The following is a 17,853-nucleotide window of genomic DNA, read 5'->3' as shown; positions in this document are numbered from 1 at the left end:
AAGTCATACAATAAAGGCATAGCCTTTAATGTCATGCCAAAAACTGCTTTTGTTTTAATTTCTACGTAAAGACCCTACGAGCAAATCAATGTTATAACCAAGAAATGCTATCCTTAATGATTTAACAACAAAATCGTACCATATCCTTTACATATGAGCATATTCAACAGTTAGGTTAATTTATTAGGCGAGTATAGAGCTATCCGTGTTTGTATAGAATATTGCCCTTAAACAATGGGTGAGAGATACCTGTACACAGTAATCCTTTACAAGTACATCTGAATGAGCTCCTTGTATCAGTAAAAAAAAATATGAATGTTTTTATGAGCTTGTGAAATTTTTTTTTCTCAAGAAGAAAAACTCATTTAAATAATTCCTTTTTATACATGAAGAGAAGCAAGTACATCAATACAAACATTTACAGTCATAACAAAACAATAGAAAAAAATCTAACAGAGGAATAGAAAATAGAACTAAAACTATATAATATATTGGTTACTTATTAAGTAAAAGTTTTTGTAAGAATTAGGCAAAATGGGAAAAATCAGAAACATGCAAAACCCCACTGATATGACAATATAATTTCAGTCTAGGATGCTCTCTGTATTTGAAAAAGATTATTATTTGATCTCTGCATCACAGGATTTGCTCAAAATTTTTCAATATTTATGTTAGAAAAATGAGGTTTTTGACAGAGTTATATGCCCTTGAAATTATCTTTTTCGGTGCATTTCAATGAAATTATAACTCAATTTACCAAAATTATATGGAAAATCTTGTCTTTTTTTCTTGATTTTGATGGTGCAAATAGTCAAATTAAACTTTCAAGATGGTGGGTTTCTTCATGCAATTTTTCATCCATTGCCTGATTCTTACAGAGACTGATACTTAACTATCTTCTTTTTCAATACTATTTTCAATCCCTGTAAATAAGATCTTGGAATTTTACAGCACTAAAATTAAATATATATAGTCCCAAACAATAAAATGGCACCTTTGCATTAAAAAAAATCTTTAAAAAATTCAAAAAAAAAAAATATCTGCCATTATTTAATTAAAAACAGCTGCAAGGATTAAAAGACTCATATTTTTAGATTTTTGTCAAAAACTTAAGTAGTTTAAATTTTATTATTCAGATTTTATTTTAAAGTTGATGGTTTCCAAATAATCTTTTACAAAGAAGAAAATGTATTTAAATTCCAAAGTAAAATAAATTCAGATATTACAGTTGCAAATTTGATACAAAATGTTTTGTCATTGCAAGAAAAAATAGAAATAAAAAAAATATAAGTAAAATTAGACAAAAATTCATAAATAAATATAAAATAATGATAGCCTTAGAATAATAAAACATTTTATTTGTAAAATTCCTAAACTTCCTATCATATTTTTTATTTTAGAGTTATCTCCCATTTGCATGAGTTATCTTATATTGTGCTAAAAATCTCAATTTTAGCAAATACAAAAGTTTCACAGTTCACAGTCAGATGTACTCAGCAATTATCTGATTTTCTTGATTACACTATACCAAAAAGGCTCATCTGAAAAAAAAAAAACCAACAAGGCCCCTGACATCTTCCAGCTTTTAACTCTCAGCAAAATACTACTTTTCACAACATGAACATTTCAACACATCACTATGTCCAGTGAGAGATGAGATTTTTACAGAAATTTTCTTTATCATTCCATGGAGTGAATAATGACAAATTTCCCCCTTCAACAGGAAGTTGATATCTGACAGCTGCCAAAATGGCTTTCAGTGTATGTCAAAATATATAAAACCACATACCAAATTTGAAATTAATCCATCTATTGGGAATCAAGATAATTTCAATGAAATTCAGACAGATGGAATAGGAAAAAAAAAACAAAAAACAAAGTAATCAGTCCCAGTGATATAAAAATTTTGGTGATAAAAAAAACCCATAAACATTATGACCTTGACCTTTAACAAAGTGACCTCTACTTCCTGTACAGATGTCCCATTTATTTCTTGTCATTTATGACGCCCCTACCTTATTTATGACCTTGCCCTTTTACAAAGTGACCTCTACGACCTGTTATTTCCTGCCACTTATGACACGTTATGAAAAACTCAAAACTCTGCAAATAAGAGGACTTCTCCATACTAACTTAGTATTCTTATATTTTTTTTTCTTATCTAAGCAATTGAATCATTCATATTTTTCAACAGTATTTTGTTAACCTTCAAATGTTTGAATTTGAGTATAACAAAGATTTTTGTGTTAAGAATACATTCAACTTCTTCGTTGCCAAACAGTATTAAATACAAATATTTTTTTATGTACAAAAGAAAATAAAAAGGAGAAAATCAATAGACTTAATAATAGAAAACAAAACAAAAAAGCAAAATTGCAAATGTATCACATAAAATAAGACAAAAACAGATAAAACTTCCACAAATAGAATCCAGTTTTGAGTTCTTTCACAAGTAGAATCCAGTTTTGAGTTAACAATTAACTGTAGATTTGTAAACCAAGTCTGGATTGATATATACACACCTACATATTCAATCTTATTTTAAAGCCAATTAAAATCAATTTCTACGTTCTCAGTCTGTCGTTCATGAAAACCAATCATGAGGGAGATCAGACGGAGATATTTCTTTTCTTTCAATTTTTTTGCAGCAAAAAAATTGTGCTGGTGCTATTTATACTGTTAAGAGCAAGAAAAAATGATATGTGTGCGTTTTTGTTTTCATCTCATTTATATAAGTCTTATCTATGGCAATACAAATAGGTAATGAGACAAGAAATAAATTCAAGTTGGCCTTAGAAAAAAAAACAACTGTGTTATAATAATGTCCCCTAACTTTCTGAAGGATTTTGAAAAGAAATAAGATTTTTTAAATACAAAAAACTAAATGAAAATGTAAATATGTTTTTAAAGTCACAAATGTAGGTTTAAGAGGGCTAACAATATATTTTAAAAACAATTTTAACAAAATTTCATCAGGCAATAATTCTACCAAAAACAAAAATCATGAAACTGCACACAAATCTGAAAATGGTCTAGCTGCCATAAAAATACATCTTCATTATAATTTGTATCAAATCATTGATTATGTTGTAATGACAGTATTTACTAGGCAATTTAGGAAAGACTTTAAAAATTCAAAGGAAATGTCTACAAAAAATATGGTAAATTAAAACCAGACCAAGAGACCATCAATACACATCAGTCATATACCTTAAATTGTGATAAAAATTTGTAAATGAACAAATTGAAGTTGTAGGAGCTGTTTGGATGAGGATTGACAGAAGACCATACAGACGAGGAGACTGAAGCCAAGCACTCCTCTAATTAATAATTAAGACAAGTATAATAAAAATGTTATAAACTTCGCAACAGAGTGCAAGTTCTACCTTAATGATGTTACAACTCAAAACTTGACTCTACAACCAACATACATTCCACTAAGAACAATAAAAGCTGTTTACATTTATCTTTAGAAGATTAAAGCACTATACATAAAAACAAATAAATTAATTCTAAACTGCACAAACTGTTTGACAGCCTATTCATTCTCTCGTTCGATGAAATCAGATGGTCAAAGATTTAGATTGACAATGAGACATTATACACTAATGGTCAAAGAGAGACAACTCTTATTATGTCTTTTAAATTATTTGTAGGACGAACACATTTTTTTGGAATATCTGACCAAATATATTTCTGCTAGAAATAATCAAATATTATTTCTTTAATAAGAAAAAATCTTATCTTGATATTTGACCATCTAACTGCAGTTGTTTATCGTTTAATAACCATATAACATAGACTCTAACAAACATAAAAATGTTACACTACATTTTTACACCATTTCAACAAAGAATTCAACATCTATAAATAGACTTCCTATAAATAGATTCTATAAATAACATTAGATGTTAAACATCAATAAAATTACATACACAGGTCAATATTGAGGACCATCACTGACCTTTATCACATAAAGGTTAAAGTTTAACACACACATATTACAAAATTTACAATACATATGGGTGGGTATTTACAAACATGTCAATTACAACAAAAACAAGTATCCATAAATGTAAAATGATTTGCATGATATAAACACTTGCTACTCTAAATGTTGCCACCTCAAGTAAAAAAAAGCAAGTACCTGCTAACTGTTAAATGTAAAATTTTTATTGGTATTTTAAGTACCAGTCCATATAAAATTCAGACACTCAGTCACTGCCAATGGTAAAGTGATTCATGGTGTAGAAAATCCCAAAGAAAAAACTATGGTTTTTCAGTCTACATATACTATATGTTTACATAACAATACTGAATTATCATTTCTGTATTCAGATCTCCCTTTTTGAGAAAATCACACATTCATCTCACACTAAAATCAACCAAATGGAACCAACTGAAGAACAATAACTCTTTTAAAGTGCCAATTTCATGTACAATCTATATAATTTTCATCTCAAAAGTGCAACAACCAAGTAAAAGACTAAAACTGGTTATGTGATCAGTAAATCTTTCTGAACAAGAAATAAAACTGAATTCGAAGGGTTTTTGACATGCATGAATCACATTCTGCCTGATTTTTTGAAGGACTGATACTTAAGATTTATCTTTGCAAGTGAATTAGCAAATTAACAAAGTTACAAACAAAAAAAATAATTAAAAAAAAACATATTGGACTATGTCTTCTACTGTAAGTTGAAATTGTCTAATAATTTCCCCAACGTTAGCTAGTTTTTACCAGTACTCATTTTCCAAAAAAAAAAAAAAAAATGAAAAAATGTGCTTTACTCTCTTTAACAACAGAAATAACTGTTCCAATGAGAATTCCACCTCTATGAAAGCTGTGTCATATTTTTGATAAAAAGTGAAAATATAACAGTAGCAAAAATATCAAGGTCCATACAGCAGAAGACGCTTGTTTCCTCTCTTACTTACTACTGCTGACAAGCCTTTCAAAATTCTGAGACAGTATTCAAATCAAACATCTCTGACAACTGCACAATACAAGGTATAGTAAGTAACTTTTTACCAAATTTTGCAACATTCTTGCATTTTCTGAGTGGGCTGTCTGCAGTTTGTTTCTAAGAGTGAATTTGCAATGTAAAACGTTGTTTGGAGCTTGCAAAAATATGAAAGGCATTATATAAAGTAATCCTTAATGATAAAAAAACCTTATGAAGCAGACCCAATATCAATACAAGTAAAAAAATTATAACAGAATTTTATACAAATATCTTAGTATTTGTAAGCTAAGTTTTGATTTACAAAATAAACAGTATTTTATAATGTGACAATGTTTTGTCAATATGAATAAACTGTCTCGTGATTTAGAATATTAAATAAACATGAGACTGGATTAAATAAATTGTATCACTCTATGAGATAAGCAACCTCACGCAGCTATTGTTTAACGAGCATCTGACTTAACATGCTCTATTTAAAGTAAAACTCATACTAATTAAAAAAATGAATAATAAAGATAATCCCACATGCAAAAAAAAAATATTTGCAAAATGAATTTTACCACTCTCATGTATCATATTGCACTTTAATACAAAAACATAATATGCTTAAAACAATATACATCTATGAGATAATTACATTGCACAACAGCAGGTAGCATTATGTGCAAAGAGAGATAACTCTAACTTATTTACAAAACATCAATAACATAGTTTTGATCATGTGAAACAACATCATAACAGTTCAACATAGACAATAAAACCTCTCTCTCCCTGAACACCATTCCACTGACTACAAATCCTCAATGTCTGACGAACCTCTGATGCATCAAAATAACATTAACAATCTTTGCAAATTTTTTCCGAGAAAAAATAATTGCAAAAAGGTTTTTTTTTTCTTTTTTTTTTTAAAAAAAAAAGTGATTATGTCTGAAAAAAATATGTACATAAAACAGAGCACCAATAAAAAATAAATATGGCAGTATAACCATAATTTAGCACAAGTTAGACCTAAATGCGAGAGTTTATATTGAAATTTCTAAATATTTCCTTATTCAAGTTCACTCAATTTTACAGTTGCAAAATCATAATTTAGTCTTAAAAAGCTAACTGTCTATGTAGCAGGCCAAGGAACAAACAAGATAAAACAACTACTGGTAAATTTATCAGTCTGGATTATCAACTTTTAATTGTAAATGCAGGGTAAAAATATACCATACAACTTTATACACAAACAGCAGTGATAAAGCACATGATACACCCACCCCATTACAGTGATTTAAGTCCCATAAAAAACCAAAAAAAAAGGGAACTTCCTGGCACGAAGACAAATCATTGTAATAGAAAACTATCAAAATATCTCAGAGCAATTCTAAGCTATCCTACACTATGTGTATGGACAGACTGACTGTGATATACAATAGTGCATCCGAAGGTGTATAAATCCATAGAAGTTCAGCAGATATGATAACTGATAATAATCCTATATGAAAGTTTTCATCACTGGGATAGAACTGAAAGCAACAAATTCTATATATATATGTGTATTTAAGATAATGGTATTTAAACCAGAATATGTTTTTTGTATGTGATTATAGGGACCTGGGGCAGACCCAGCTTAGGGAGGTGGAGTGTTTAGGGGTTGGACCCCCTTTCAGAAAATTTTGTACAGAATTAAAAATGAGCAAATGATAGCCTGGAACTCCATTTTTTATAAGTTTCTAGTATGGACCCCCCTCTCTTATAAATATCTGAATCAGAATCACCCCATCTTTTATATTTCTGGATCCACCCCCGGGAATTTTATTTTCCATCTAATGGCGATGTGATCTAAACTATAAGTGTAGAACTGATAATCTGCCATTTAAGCAATGTCACTGTATAGATTAAAGTGCTGCCTTAAAAAGCTGCAAAGGTTCTTTAGATAGATTTTGTTTAAATGTGGTTACAACATTTAACATGAAAGATTCATAACATAATTCATAAAGTAAAGACGTAATTAGCACTCAAGATAAAATCATGCAAAATATGATTCATGGTTGGAAAGCCTACATATTTTTATTTCTGATACTTTGTTTAAAATGTTAGTAAACAGAAATTAACATGTGGCTTTTCATAGAACCCTTTTGTATAAGAGATATAAATTACAAAGAATGTTTTATTTGGAATTCATAATTAGGACAACTTTGAAAATGATTCTGAAATACAATAGAAACTATTAAATTTTCAATGTGAATTACCTCCTAAGAACAGTAATCATGTAGACATTAAAAGCAACTTAATAACAAAAATAAAAATGTGAAGCCTTTTTGGGGTGTATCCCATAATACCGAATTTGCATGATTCTTACAAAGACTACTACTTAACAATTGAAATGGTCAACCATCAACATATAGTAGAACCTGTCTTAACCAAACCCATTTTGGACCAGAAGCCATTAACATGCAGTAAAACCTGTTTTTACCAAACCCCTTTTGGACCAGAAGATGTGATCACTTTTGGCAAGTCTTTTATCAACACAGATTCAAAACAAATTATAAATGGTACAAAGGTATTTCAGAAAATGTTCAGTATAGACAGGTTTACTAAGGTACTTCAGAAGTTCAGTATAGACAGGTTTACAGAGGTACTTCAGAAGTTCAGTACAGACAGGTTTACAGAGGTTCTTCATGAGATGTTCAGTATAGACATGTATCTCTGTATTACCAGCTTAATTTACCTTCCAAAAGCCTTGAAAACTGGGGTACTGTCTATTCTGACTGTCCTTTTACTAGAAACAGTGGGGAATCCAGGCGGTTCCAGGGATTGGACCACACTCCCTTTTGTTGAAAAATTTTGTTAACTTCATGCAAAATTTGGGCCAAAAAAAGCAAATAAGAGCCTGGAACCACTATTTTTTATTTTAAGTCCATGGATCAAACCCTGAAAAATGTTTAAGTTGGTAGAGTTCAAAGGTAAAAAACATCAAATGAAAATATATTTTATGTATGGTTAAAACAAAATTGGATATAAAAACTTGTTTAAACCAACCCTCTACCAGGCTGATGGTTTTGTTCTAATTAGGCAGGTGTTCAGTTTATACAGGGTTCAATTTAGACAGGTGTCAGATAAAACAGGTTCCACAAAATAACTGCATACAAATGGCTGACCTATGTATCCATGCAAGAATTCTTTTACCAATAAAATTTAAACTAAATGGACCATTAACACAACTGAACTTGAAATAAAGTTGACCATTGAAAACTTAAATTTTATTGGGAATAATGACCCATTTGAGTAAGTTCAATAGGTCATTGGCAATTTTATTGAGGATGTGAAACAAACCTCCTAGAAAAATGATTCCCATTGAAAAAAATGTACTTTCATAGTAGTAAAATATTGTGCATCCATCCATAAATGATGAGCTCAACACCCATCTAAATAACAACATTAAAAAGTTCTACTAGATGAAATTTTAGGGTTATGTTTTTTACCATAACCATAGCAACAGGCTCACATAGTCTGCTGGTTTACAAACGATGCCGATGAAGAGCTGATATGATTGGTTGCTTGTGTCATGTGATCAAAGGTTGACCTTTGTGCACTAGAATTGTTAGCAGCTTGAATGCTGCTGTGAGCATTAATTTTGTTAAATTGTTGTATCTCATTGAATAAGCTGTTAGCCCTTGGAGACTGTGACCCAAGTGGTGGCCGCTGGAAAAAATCGACTCTTGGAGAATCAAAGGGCATCACTGGGGGAAAGTTTAACCTTCCATTCCTGTTTCTAGAATTGTCAGACAAGTTGACATTTGACCTGTTGACCTCTTGACCTCTGATTTGTGAATCAGGTGAGGGCAATCCTAGACTTCCATTGGTCGGGTTACTGGAACCTAGATTCTGTTGGTCACGGCTCATCATAGCTCTAACAATTAAGTTATCTTCCGATAGGCGATAGTTTTCAGGCTGTTGGTCTTGCTGCAACCTATCTGCTGTAGTTTTGTCTGGGAATCTGAAATCTTGTTGGTGTGCTTCATTTGGTGATCGGTAGTTATCAGCCCTTGGTTGACTGTGATCATCCATTCTTTTATCATTAAATCTAAAATTATCATTTCTTGTGTCCATGTCGAGAACACTATCCTGTTTGTTAAATCTAAAATCATTTGGTTTTGTTTGGTCAAATCCTTTGGCTACTGCAAGATGAGCAAATCGAGCAAAATCATCATTTCTTTGTCGTAAAGCTCTTGTATCTAACGGAGGAGAATTAGTAAATCTAAATGTGTCTCCTCTACGTTCATCATTGGCTGCCTCACGGTCTTCTGTTAAGTCTATCGTTGGTGACAGTCCGTTGCTTGGTAACCGAGTTGGTTTTGGTTTATGGATACGGTTATGTAAATCTGCTTGAACACCTTCAATGGGTTTCAGATGTACATGCATCTACAAAACAAAAGAGAACAACAAAATTATGAGTAGAGGAATAAAGCATTTAAGGAGGTAGACCTAGGGTATGGGACACAACTCATAAAAATCATTGGAATGTTTGTATTCAGCATTTTACATCAATATCATGTAAGCATCAAAGTAAACTGGACTGATTTCATACGGTTTCAAATGAAAGCTTGACAGGCTATGGTGAAATTGAATATGATACAAACGTATCACTGACTTCATGAGTTATTTCCCTTACCCTAAGTCTACCTCCTTATGTTCAATAGACAGTGATCATTTTAATTGTGCAAGAGATAATTATCATTTATTGATATTACCTACAAACTTAACCTAAATGGTAAATAATCAATGGAAAAAGAGATACAATCATTATACATTTCATTAAACAAACAATATATGTTTATATTGATATTGTTAGATACATGTACGTATGCTACATCAACAAATGGTTAATCTTCTATAAGAAGAAGTCAAAATTAAGAAATTGGAAACATGGAAAAAACATTTTTTATTCTATGCATTTAGACAGAGTTATCTGCCCATTATATGCTTTTTGCAGTGCACTTCTCAATCCCTCATCAATGATATTAAATATGGCCTCCGCTAGGCCAAGTAAACATATATGGTAGATTCTTATCTAACTTTCACAAAAAATAAAGGATGGGTGGGAGGACTATATTTTTTTTTACAAATAATATAAATTCCTGTCCAAATTTTTTCATTTTTGTCAATTTTTAAGGGGCTGAAAAATATGAGAATCCAGTAATTAATTTTATTTAGCCTTATATCATACAAATATATTGAGACCTGTTTAAACTGAACCTCTTCTGGATTTTCAAATTAGTTCAGTTTAAACAGGTATTTGATTTCTCGAGGTTCAAAATACATTTATATTGATGAAAAGGGACTGGTGAAGACAGGTTTTTTTTTCAGTTTAGATTTTACAGGGTTCCATTCAGACAAGTTTATAACTAACCTGATAAGAGTAACAGAAATGTCCTGACCCACACCTTGTGTCTGGTTTAGACCGATTTCACTACAGTTAAGTAGCACTTCGTTCTATACTTTTAAAAAATACTGACTATCTATTTGTATTTCAGTGTAAGTTTTTTTAAGAATCAGGCAAAACTGGACAATGAAGTTCTGACTCAATTTCCCATAATGATATGGAAAATTCCTTGATTCTGACAATGCAAATAGTCAAATTAAACTAGCAAAATGGTACTTTTTTTCATACCATATTTCACCCACTGCCTGATTCTTACCGAGACTTTCCTACTATTTGGTACATATGTGCATGAGTTATAGTAATTTAATTATTATACTCCTACTCTTTTACTGTGTTTAAACATATTTGTAGTGTTATAATATTCTAACAATGGACAATCAATTACATAACTGATTGATTCAAAATGTTTTATCACTGTAGGGATCATTTTTAAAGGGGATACAAATGACACAATAAATTTGAAAATGATCCCTAAAACTGATCAAATGGGTCAAAATGACAAATTTAACTAATGATGACCTTGTATTTCGACACTAATACAGTTGTCCTCAAATTAGTTTTATTTGCAAGGCCTTTTTTTTGGTTATATCAATATCTTATATCAATTTCCTTTTCACCAGAAGTTAAAGTTTTATCTCTGCATTCTTGAGCACTTGCCAGCATCATGACCATGTACTCAAGTATTGAATTTCATATCTTAATATTCTTAATGACCTTTAAACCCATGGGATCAGGATTTCAGATAAGGAAAGATATCGAAAGGTATTCAAAAGAATTGATCCGCAGCAGTGCTAAGCTTGTGGTAAAAGGTATCTAAATAGTGCTCAGAACCCTGGCTGGTAGCTAGGGAACTCTGCCCACAGAGCGACTGGGTCGTGTGCCTCATGTGGTTGATTGGGGTACCCCTGGCATGCTATGTGCTGGGGTATTCAGGCTATAATACGGAAAAGCTGACTGCAAACCATAGTGGTGCAACATGTTGGGAAATATGCCACGTTCCTCGCACATTTAAGAACCCTGCTGTTGTATTCCACAGGAGTGCGAACCTTGGCTCAATCACAGGAGGCTAAATTGCCTGACCCTACCCAACTCTCCTTATTTTCTGTGGCAGTCCCAACTAGTTGGCCCTATTATCCTTGTGTCCCATCCCATTTTTCATTTCACCATCATTTCATGTTCGTTGCTAATATATAACTGAAATATTGCGTTAAACACCAACAATCAATCCATCAATCAATCAATCAAAATACTAAATTCAACACTGTTTTCATGAATTCTCAAAGTCACACATGAAACTTATCAAACTTTATGACACAAACAAAAATTCCCATCAACTGAAATTACATCATATACATGTATAATAACAAGTATAAAGTCAGATGTAGAAAGTTAAAATAAACTATAACATTTGCCCCTTTTCGTACTAATTAACATAAAGAATTACATAACAAAAATGCACACAGTGCAGAGGTAAACATCTACAGTATGTTAAAGTCAATACACTTAAGACCAAGTGGATTTTCCCTCTTCCAACATCAATGGTGGATAAATTAAAAAAAAAAAAGTCATCTTTTTTTGGTCTAGCAACATAAGTCATTTATTTGATCAAATAATTTATATCATATATAAAATTGTGCATTATCAAGGACAGTACAGAAATTTTGTTTATGTATATCATGTGCCAAGCTCACTTCCTTTGTGAAATGGAAACAGTAAAGGTAAACTAGGCTGTGGTGTACAATCCTATCTGTTTCCTGTCAAGTATTTGGAATCTATTGCCTATATCATCGCTTGCTACAGCACATACAATAATCATGTTCAGATTTTGGACTCCTGTTTTTTTATCCATTTCATGGCATTAATATTATTTGCCCAGTGATCCCCACCCCCCCCCTTTTTCTTTTCATAATTTCATAAAATTCATAGCATCAAAGATCTTAAAATATTTCACAACCCCTTGAAATCCATGTTATTCTTAAATAGAGCAGCAAACATCCTTTAACAACATTCACCTTAAGAACTGCCTCGATTGGTTAACTAAACAGTTGATAAGAAAATTTTAACTTTTTAATTTATTCCACAGGAATATGAATCTTTGCTTCATAACAAGTTTAAATCTCATTCTCAATTAGTTAATTAACTATCTTTAGACAGTCCATCAGTAAATTGTCATACATTCAACATTAAAGCCCAACTGTATTCCATTTGCTATAAATATGTAAAGAGTAATAAGGCTGCCACATGTGTGAAATTTTATCAAAATTTTGAAAGTTCATAGTAAAATTATTGAAATTGTGTTTCGATTTATGCACGTCTCCTGGAAAAATGAGTAAATTAGAGATGGTACAGTAATTGATAAAACAGACCATTTCTATGCTTGAATGGATTCTTCCCACCAGTAGCAGAAAAAAACAAAATGGCTCTTCTGAACAAAACAGATAAAAAACACTAAAATAGAATCCTGACTTCAGAAGAAAACTGATAAAAATCAGAATATTGGAATCCTGATTTCAGAAGGAAACTGATAAAATCAGAATATGGAATCCTGATTTCAGAAGAAAACTGATAAAAATCAGGAAATTGGATTCCTGATTTCATGAGTCAATGGCCCTGAAGGATGAGATCTGACACTGAATCAATCAAAATTTTACTTACTTTGAGCATATGAGATTTGAGACTACTTTCGTTGGTATAGGCCCTATGACAAATCATGCATTGGAATTGTTTGGTATGAGATTTTTTCAGGTGTTCATCATGGTTTCTCATGTGATGATGGAGATTGGCCATTTGAGCAAAAGCTCGGTCACAACCTTCAAACGAACATCGATAAGGCTTCTCTCCTGAAAATAAAAAAAAGATTTAAAAAATTTATAAATCTACAATTCAATCTAACTACAAAAAATACCTTTATTTTAGTACCTGTGTGAAAAAAAAAATGACAAACAGCCTATGTCAGACAGGGGCATGCAACTGTGCCTATCATGGTTAAAATAGCTAATTGCAACATGCAAAATAAAAGTAGTCCAGTAAAGTTCCGAGGGTCAATGAAAAAATTAATCCAATGTTTTGTATGCAAGTCCACATTTTTGTATGACAATGTGCGTGAATAAAATAAAACTATATATTAATATTATACAAAAACTTCAGAAATAACTACGATATAACAGAATACTTTTAATTGCATGTGGTTAATCAGCGCCCAGTAATACGACAAATATTTTATGCAAATTACTCATTGACACTTATTGTAATTCAACAGTTTTTGACTGTAAAATGGAAGAAATACTTTCTTACAATTGTCATTTACTGAAGATTTAGGATTTCTTCCTAGAAATTCTGAGAAATTCTTTGTCTTTTCACTCGTTCCACCGCGTTCAATTCGTCAAAAGATGGAATTTTTCACACTTGTAGAAAAAATCCCAGATCTTCAATAGGGACCCATGTGTTATTTGATACATATTCTGACTAAAGGCAATTTGTAGTCATCATTGTACTTTAAATGATACAAAAAGAAAACAAAAAATAACAGGCACACAATACATTACATAAAGTACACATAATGTAATAGGGTCTCAATAACTACATTTCAATTACTTTGCATGTCAAAATAGTAATTTTCAGAGCTCCACAATGAATTCCCAGGGTTAAGCCTTGAAAGAATGTACTAAAGGTGCATACCATTGTAGAACTTGAAAAAAGGGATTTTATATTAATTTTACTAATGGTATTGTGATTGCAGAAGTTTTCAAATAATTACTTGAATAAATAATACATGTACTGAAAATCAACATTTTTATCTTTTCTGCTGACTGAAAGCATGGAGGCAAGTTACTCAGACATGTAAACAGTATTAATACACTTTGGTAGTAAATTACAAATATGATTCTCAGCTTTATTTTACTACTTTTGAAAAAACATACACATAACCTTTGCACTTACAATACATAGATCAAGGTTCAATATGTTTTTGGTACTACATAGAGGGGTGGCCATGTGATCTGGAAGTGGTAAGTGAGACCTAGACAAATTAAATGATCTCACTTTAATCCATTCTACTCTGTATCATTCATGTACTTTTTGCAGTCTTAATGCTTTAACAACTTGCAAAAATACAGTGAAACCTGTCTAAACCAAACTCCATTTGGACTGAAGGATTGCTTTGGTTTAGACAGGTTATCAGTTTACACAGGTTAAAATATCTTAAACCTGATATGAAGGAACTTTAAAAGTGTCTAGTCTGGACAGGTTTTTAGTTTATTAAGGGTTCAGTTTAGACAAGTGAAACTGAAAAAGGTTAGACAGTAGCACTTGAACCTGTCTTTATTCAATGAAATATGGCAATTTATGGAAATCAACACTACAAATTAAGTATGTACCCTTAAATTAAATACACATACATGCACTTTAAGGTTTACTTTATTTCAGACTGAAAAAACTTGCAAAACAAAAAAAAAGGTCAAAAGACACCATAAACTTGCAGCTGAGGCAGAAGGGAGGTCCAACACCTGGACCCCCCACACCGCCACACCTCACTGCAACATTTGTTAATTTTGTTCAAAGTTTTAAACCCCTTTTTCAAGTTTCCTGGTTTCAACCCCTGCCATAATTCAAGATTTTCCTAAATATATATCAATATTTCTCTTTTACTACATGCCACACACTTGACAAATGGAGTTAGCTTCCTTTGACATATTAGCATCACTTTGTGCATCTTGACAAGAACAACATGAAACAACATAATTCAGGTGAAAAATGGTTTTATATGTGCACCATGCGCCAAGCCAATACATCAATCATTAAAAATAATGAAGGTCAGTTGATCAGAAGATGTACTTTTAAAACCCTTCATGCGTGTACTTTGTTTTTTGTTTTTATTTGTTTTTTGTTACATAATTTGTATTTGAAGAGATTGTTTCTACCTTTTTTTGGTGGTAACATATTTTTCAGAGAATTTAAAAAAAAATAGGTAAGCATTATACAACAAGTATGGTAGCTGTTTTTTTCCACTCTGAAGGTTATATGTCTGATTTCACAACCTCCATTTGTCAATGGTGACTTTAAAATCTTAAGGACAAGAGTAATTGGTATTTTCTGACCCTATAAAATAAAACTCCACTAATCAATGAAATTAAAGAGTACAAGTAGAAGACCCAGTGCATAGCTGTTATCTCTCTCACATTAGATGGGAGACAGACCCACAAAATAAATTTAGAACTGTACGATTTGTGGGAGGATTTTTGGTTAAAACGATTATATTTTCTGGAAAAAAAACCCCTAAATATTTGAATTTTTACATCAAAATCTCCCACATGAGACAGTGCCAATGTGGGAGAATCTCCCAACATAAAAACGCAAGTGTACTACTATAGGAAACAAACAATACTCGTACATGCAAATTCAGTCTGTTTTCTTAGAATTGTTTCTCTCATTTTCAGTACATAGACAATATTTTGGTTCCCAATATAAATTTTCTGTAAAAAAATAATCACAACCGAAATATACATGATCCCTAAAGAAATGAAATGTTGTACAGGGAGAATCTTGATCTGACTACAGAGGTCAAAGCCAGAATAGTTGGGGCAAGTATGGACACACCATTCAAGCTTGATACAGCTCTTCATTTTATCATGATTAAATATGACAAAGGAAAAGAATTCAGTCAAAATTGCATTGGCCCCTTAATTCCTTTAAGAGGTAGCCCAAAGGTTAGGGACACAACTCTTGAAATCAGTGTTATGTTTTTATTTATTTTATTATATACATTTTTATTCAGGCTCTTTATAAAAATCTCATATAAGCATCTAAGTAACTTGGATTGATTTCATTCTGTTTCAAATGAAAACTTATAAGGCTTTTGTGAAATTGAATATGATACAAACATATCACTGATTTCAAGAGTCATGTCTCTTACCCTAAGTCAATCCAGGGACAAAGACCAGACATTGAAAACAGACATACACAATAAAGAACATAAAGTAACTAAAATCATACATATAAAGTAACAAAAGCAAATGAGCAACTCGGACACCACTATAAACTGGGAGCATGGACTAGGTGCACCAGTAGGGTAAGCGTCCTCTGGTTTTCTAGAAACACCCGCCAAAAGAGATCCATTTACACTTAATCAAGTTATTGAAAATATATCATGAAATGTTTGTTAATTCACAGCAAGTGTTGTAATTCTAACCAAAAAACTCCCACAAATCCTACATTTTTTATGTGGGAAATTCTAATTTTCTATTGATTTTGTGGGAGTCTCCCCCCATTAATGTTGGAGGGTTAACAAGTTGTCTAACTACATCCAAAGCTTTTTTAATCAACATACTTGCTTTGAGTCCCACTTAATTATATAAGACGTAGAATATTTATGAATTAACCGTTCCAATTAACCATTTCTACCTCCTGTGAAAGAGGCTACAACACTCAATATAGACTTTCTCTCTAGGTACTGCCTCATTTATACTACTGTGAAAGTACCGTACTTTAATTTGTGGATACCAATTTTTGTGGACAGGGGAAGAAACAAAAGTTTGTGGATTCTTGAATTCATGGTTTTGAGATTATTAATAGAAACATCAATGGAAATCTCCTTTTCGTTGGAAACCAATTTTGTGGTTTGGCTTCCCATGAAAAACCATTAAAACTGGTGCCCCATGAACAGTAGAACTTTCACAGTATTTTGTTCATGTGTAATGTAGTACCTATTTAAATAAGCACTGTCTATAGTAACCAGTCCAGGCAAGGAAAGGTATGTAAAAGATAGGATTAACTGAATAAACTCAGGTAATCTACTCCATGACCTCCAACACTGACATAGCAGTCATAAAATTATGTAAATAAACTTTCGCACTTGACAATATCATAACTTGCACTCCAAACATTTATTACAATCAAAAACTTTAATTATCATAAGACATGGTTTTATTTTAAAGAAACTTAATAGACCTGACGTCAAAGGGATTTTATTTAAAAAAAAATAATGCAGAAATTTTTAACATCACTATGAGATGGAACATAAAATTTGACATGAAAAACAAAGATCTTTGTGCGAAAAGATGAGGAGAATCAAGGAAATCTACATTTCTTCTGATCTTTTGGAATATAGGATGTAATCTAAAGCAGTTATTTTTTTCTGCCTTATGAAAAATATTATCTTGCACAGACATCATTGTTAAAAACAAAATTTGTCAGATGAAATCAGAGTTATCCCCCTTTATATGTATACAATAAAATCTTTTACTGAAGTGAAGAATTGATCATCCATACCATATATGGTAAGGAATCATGTCCAGATTCATTTAACAGTTTCCTCTCATCAGAGGAAGAGAGATTAGCACACAAAGCATTTTATCAAGATCTTCTGCCCTAAGTCATGTACCATCAAAGGTGTCAAACAAGTAGTGGAGTCACTTCAGACTCTGAATCTAATCCCACGATTGGATATACCTATATTCT

At 31.5% G+C, this 17,853-nt stretch overlaps 1 protein-coding gene across 3 annotated transcripts in view; it reads right to left on the bottom strand.

Annotated features, from left to right (window-relative positions):
* Window positions 1-364: 364 nt before the first annotated feature.
* LOC148602016 (uncharacterized) overlaps window positions 365-17,853 on the bottom strand; it is a 145,564-nt gene continuing 128,075 nt past the window's right edge. For all 3 annotated transcript variants that reach the window (XM_088554490.1, XM_088554492.1, XM_088554491.1), the window contains 2 exons: window positions 13,054-13,238; window positions 365-9,377 (listed from right to left, as the gene is read on the bottom strand). In XM_088554490.1, coding sequence (XP_088410616.1) covers window positions 8,457-9,377; window positions 13,054-13,238 — 1,106 coding nt within the window. In that variant the 3' untranslated portion in view covers window positions 365-8,456. The remainder of the gene's footprint in view (window positions 9,378-13,053; window positions 13,239-17,853) is intronic.

This window comes from Perna viridis, chromosome 12, assembly GCF_037379345.1.
Source record: "Perna viridis isolate PV_CMFRI_1.1 ecotype Kerala chromosome 12, ASM3737934v1, whole genome shotgun sequence".
NCBI classification, from domain to species: domain Eukaryota; kingdom Metazoa; phylum Mollusca; class Bivalvia; order Mytilida; family Mytilidae; genus Perna; species Perna viridis.
Note: the sequence above shows the minus strand (reverse complement) of the source record. Positions and strands in the feature narration are given on the sequence as shown.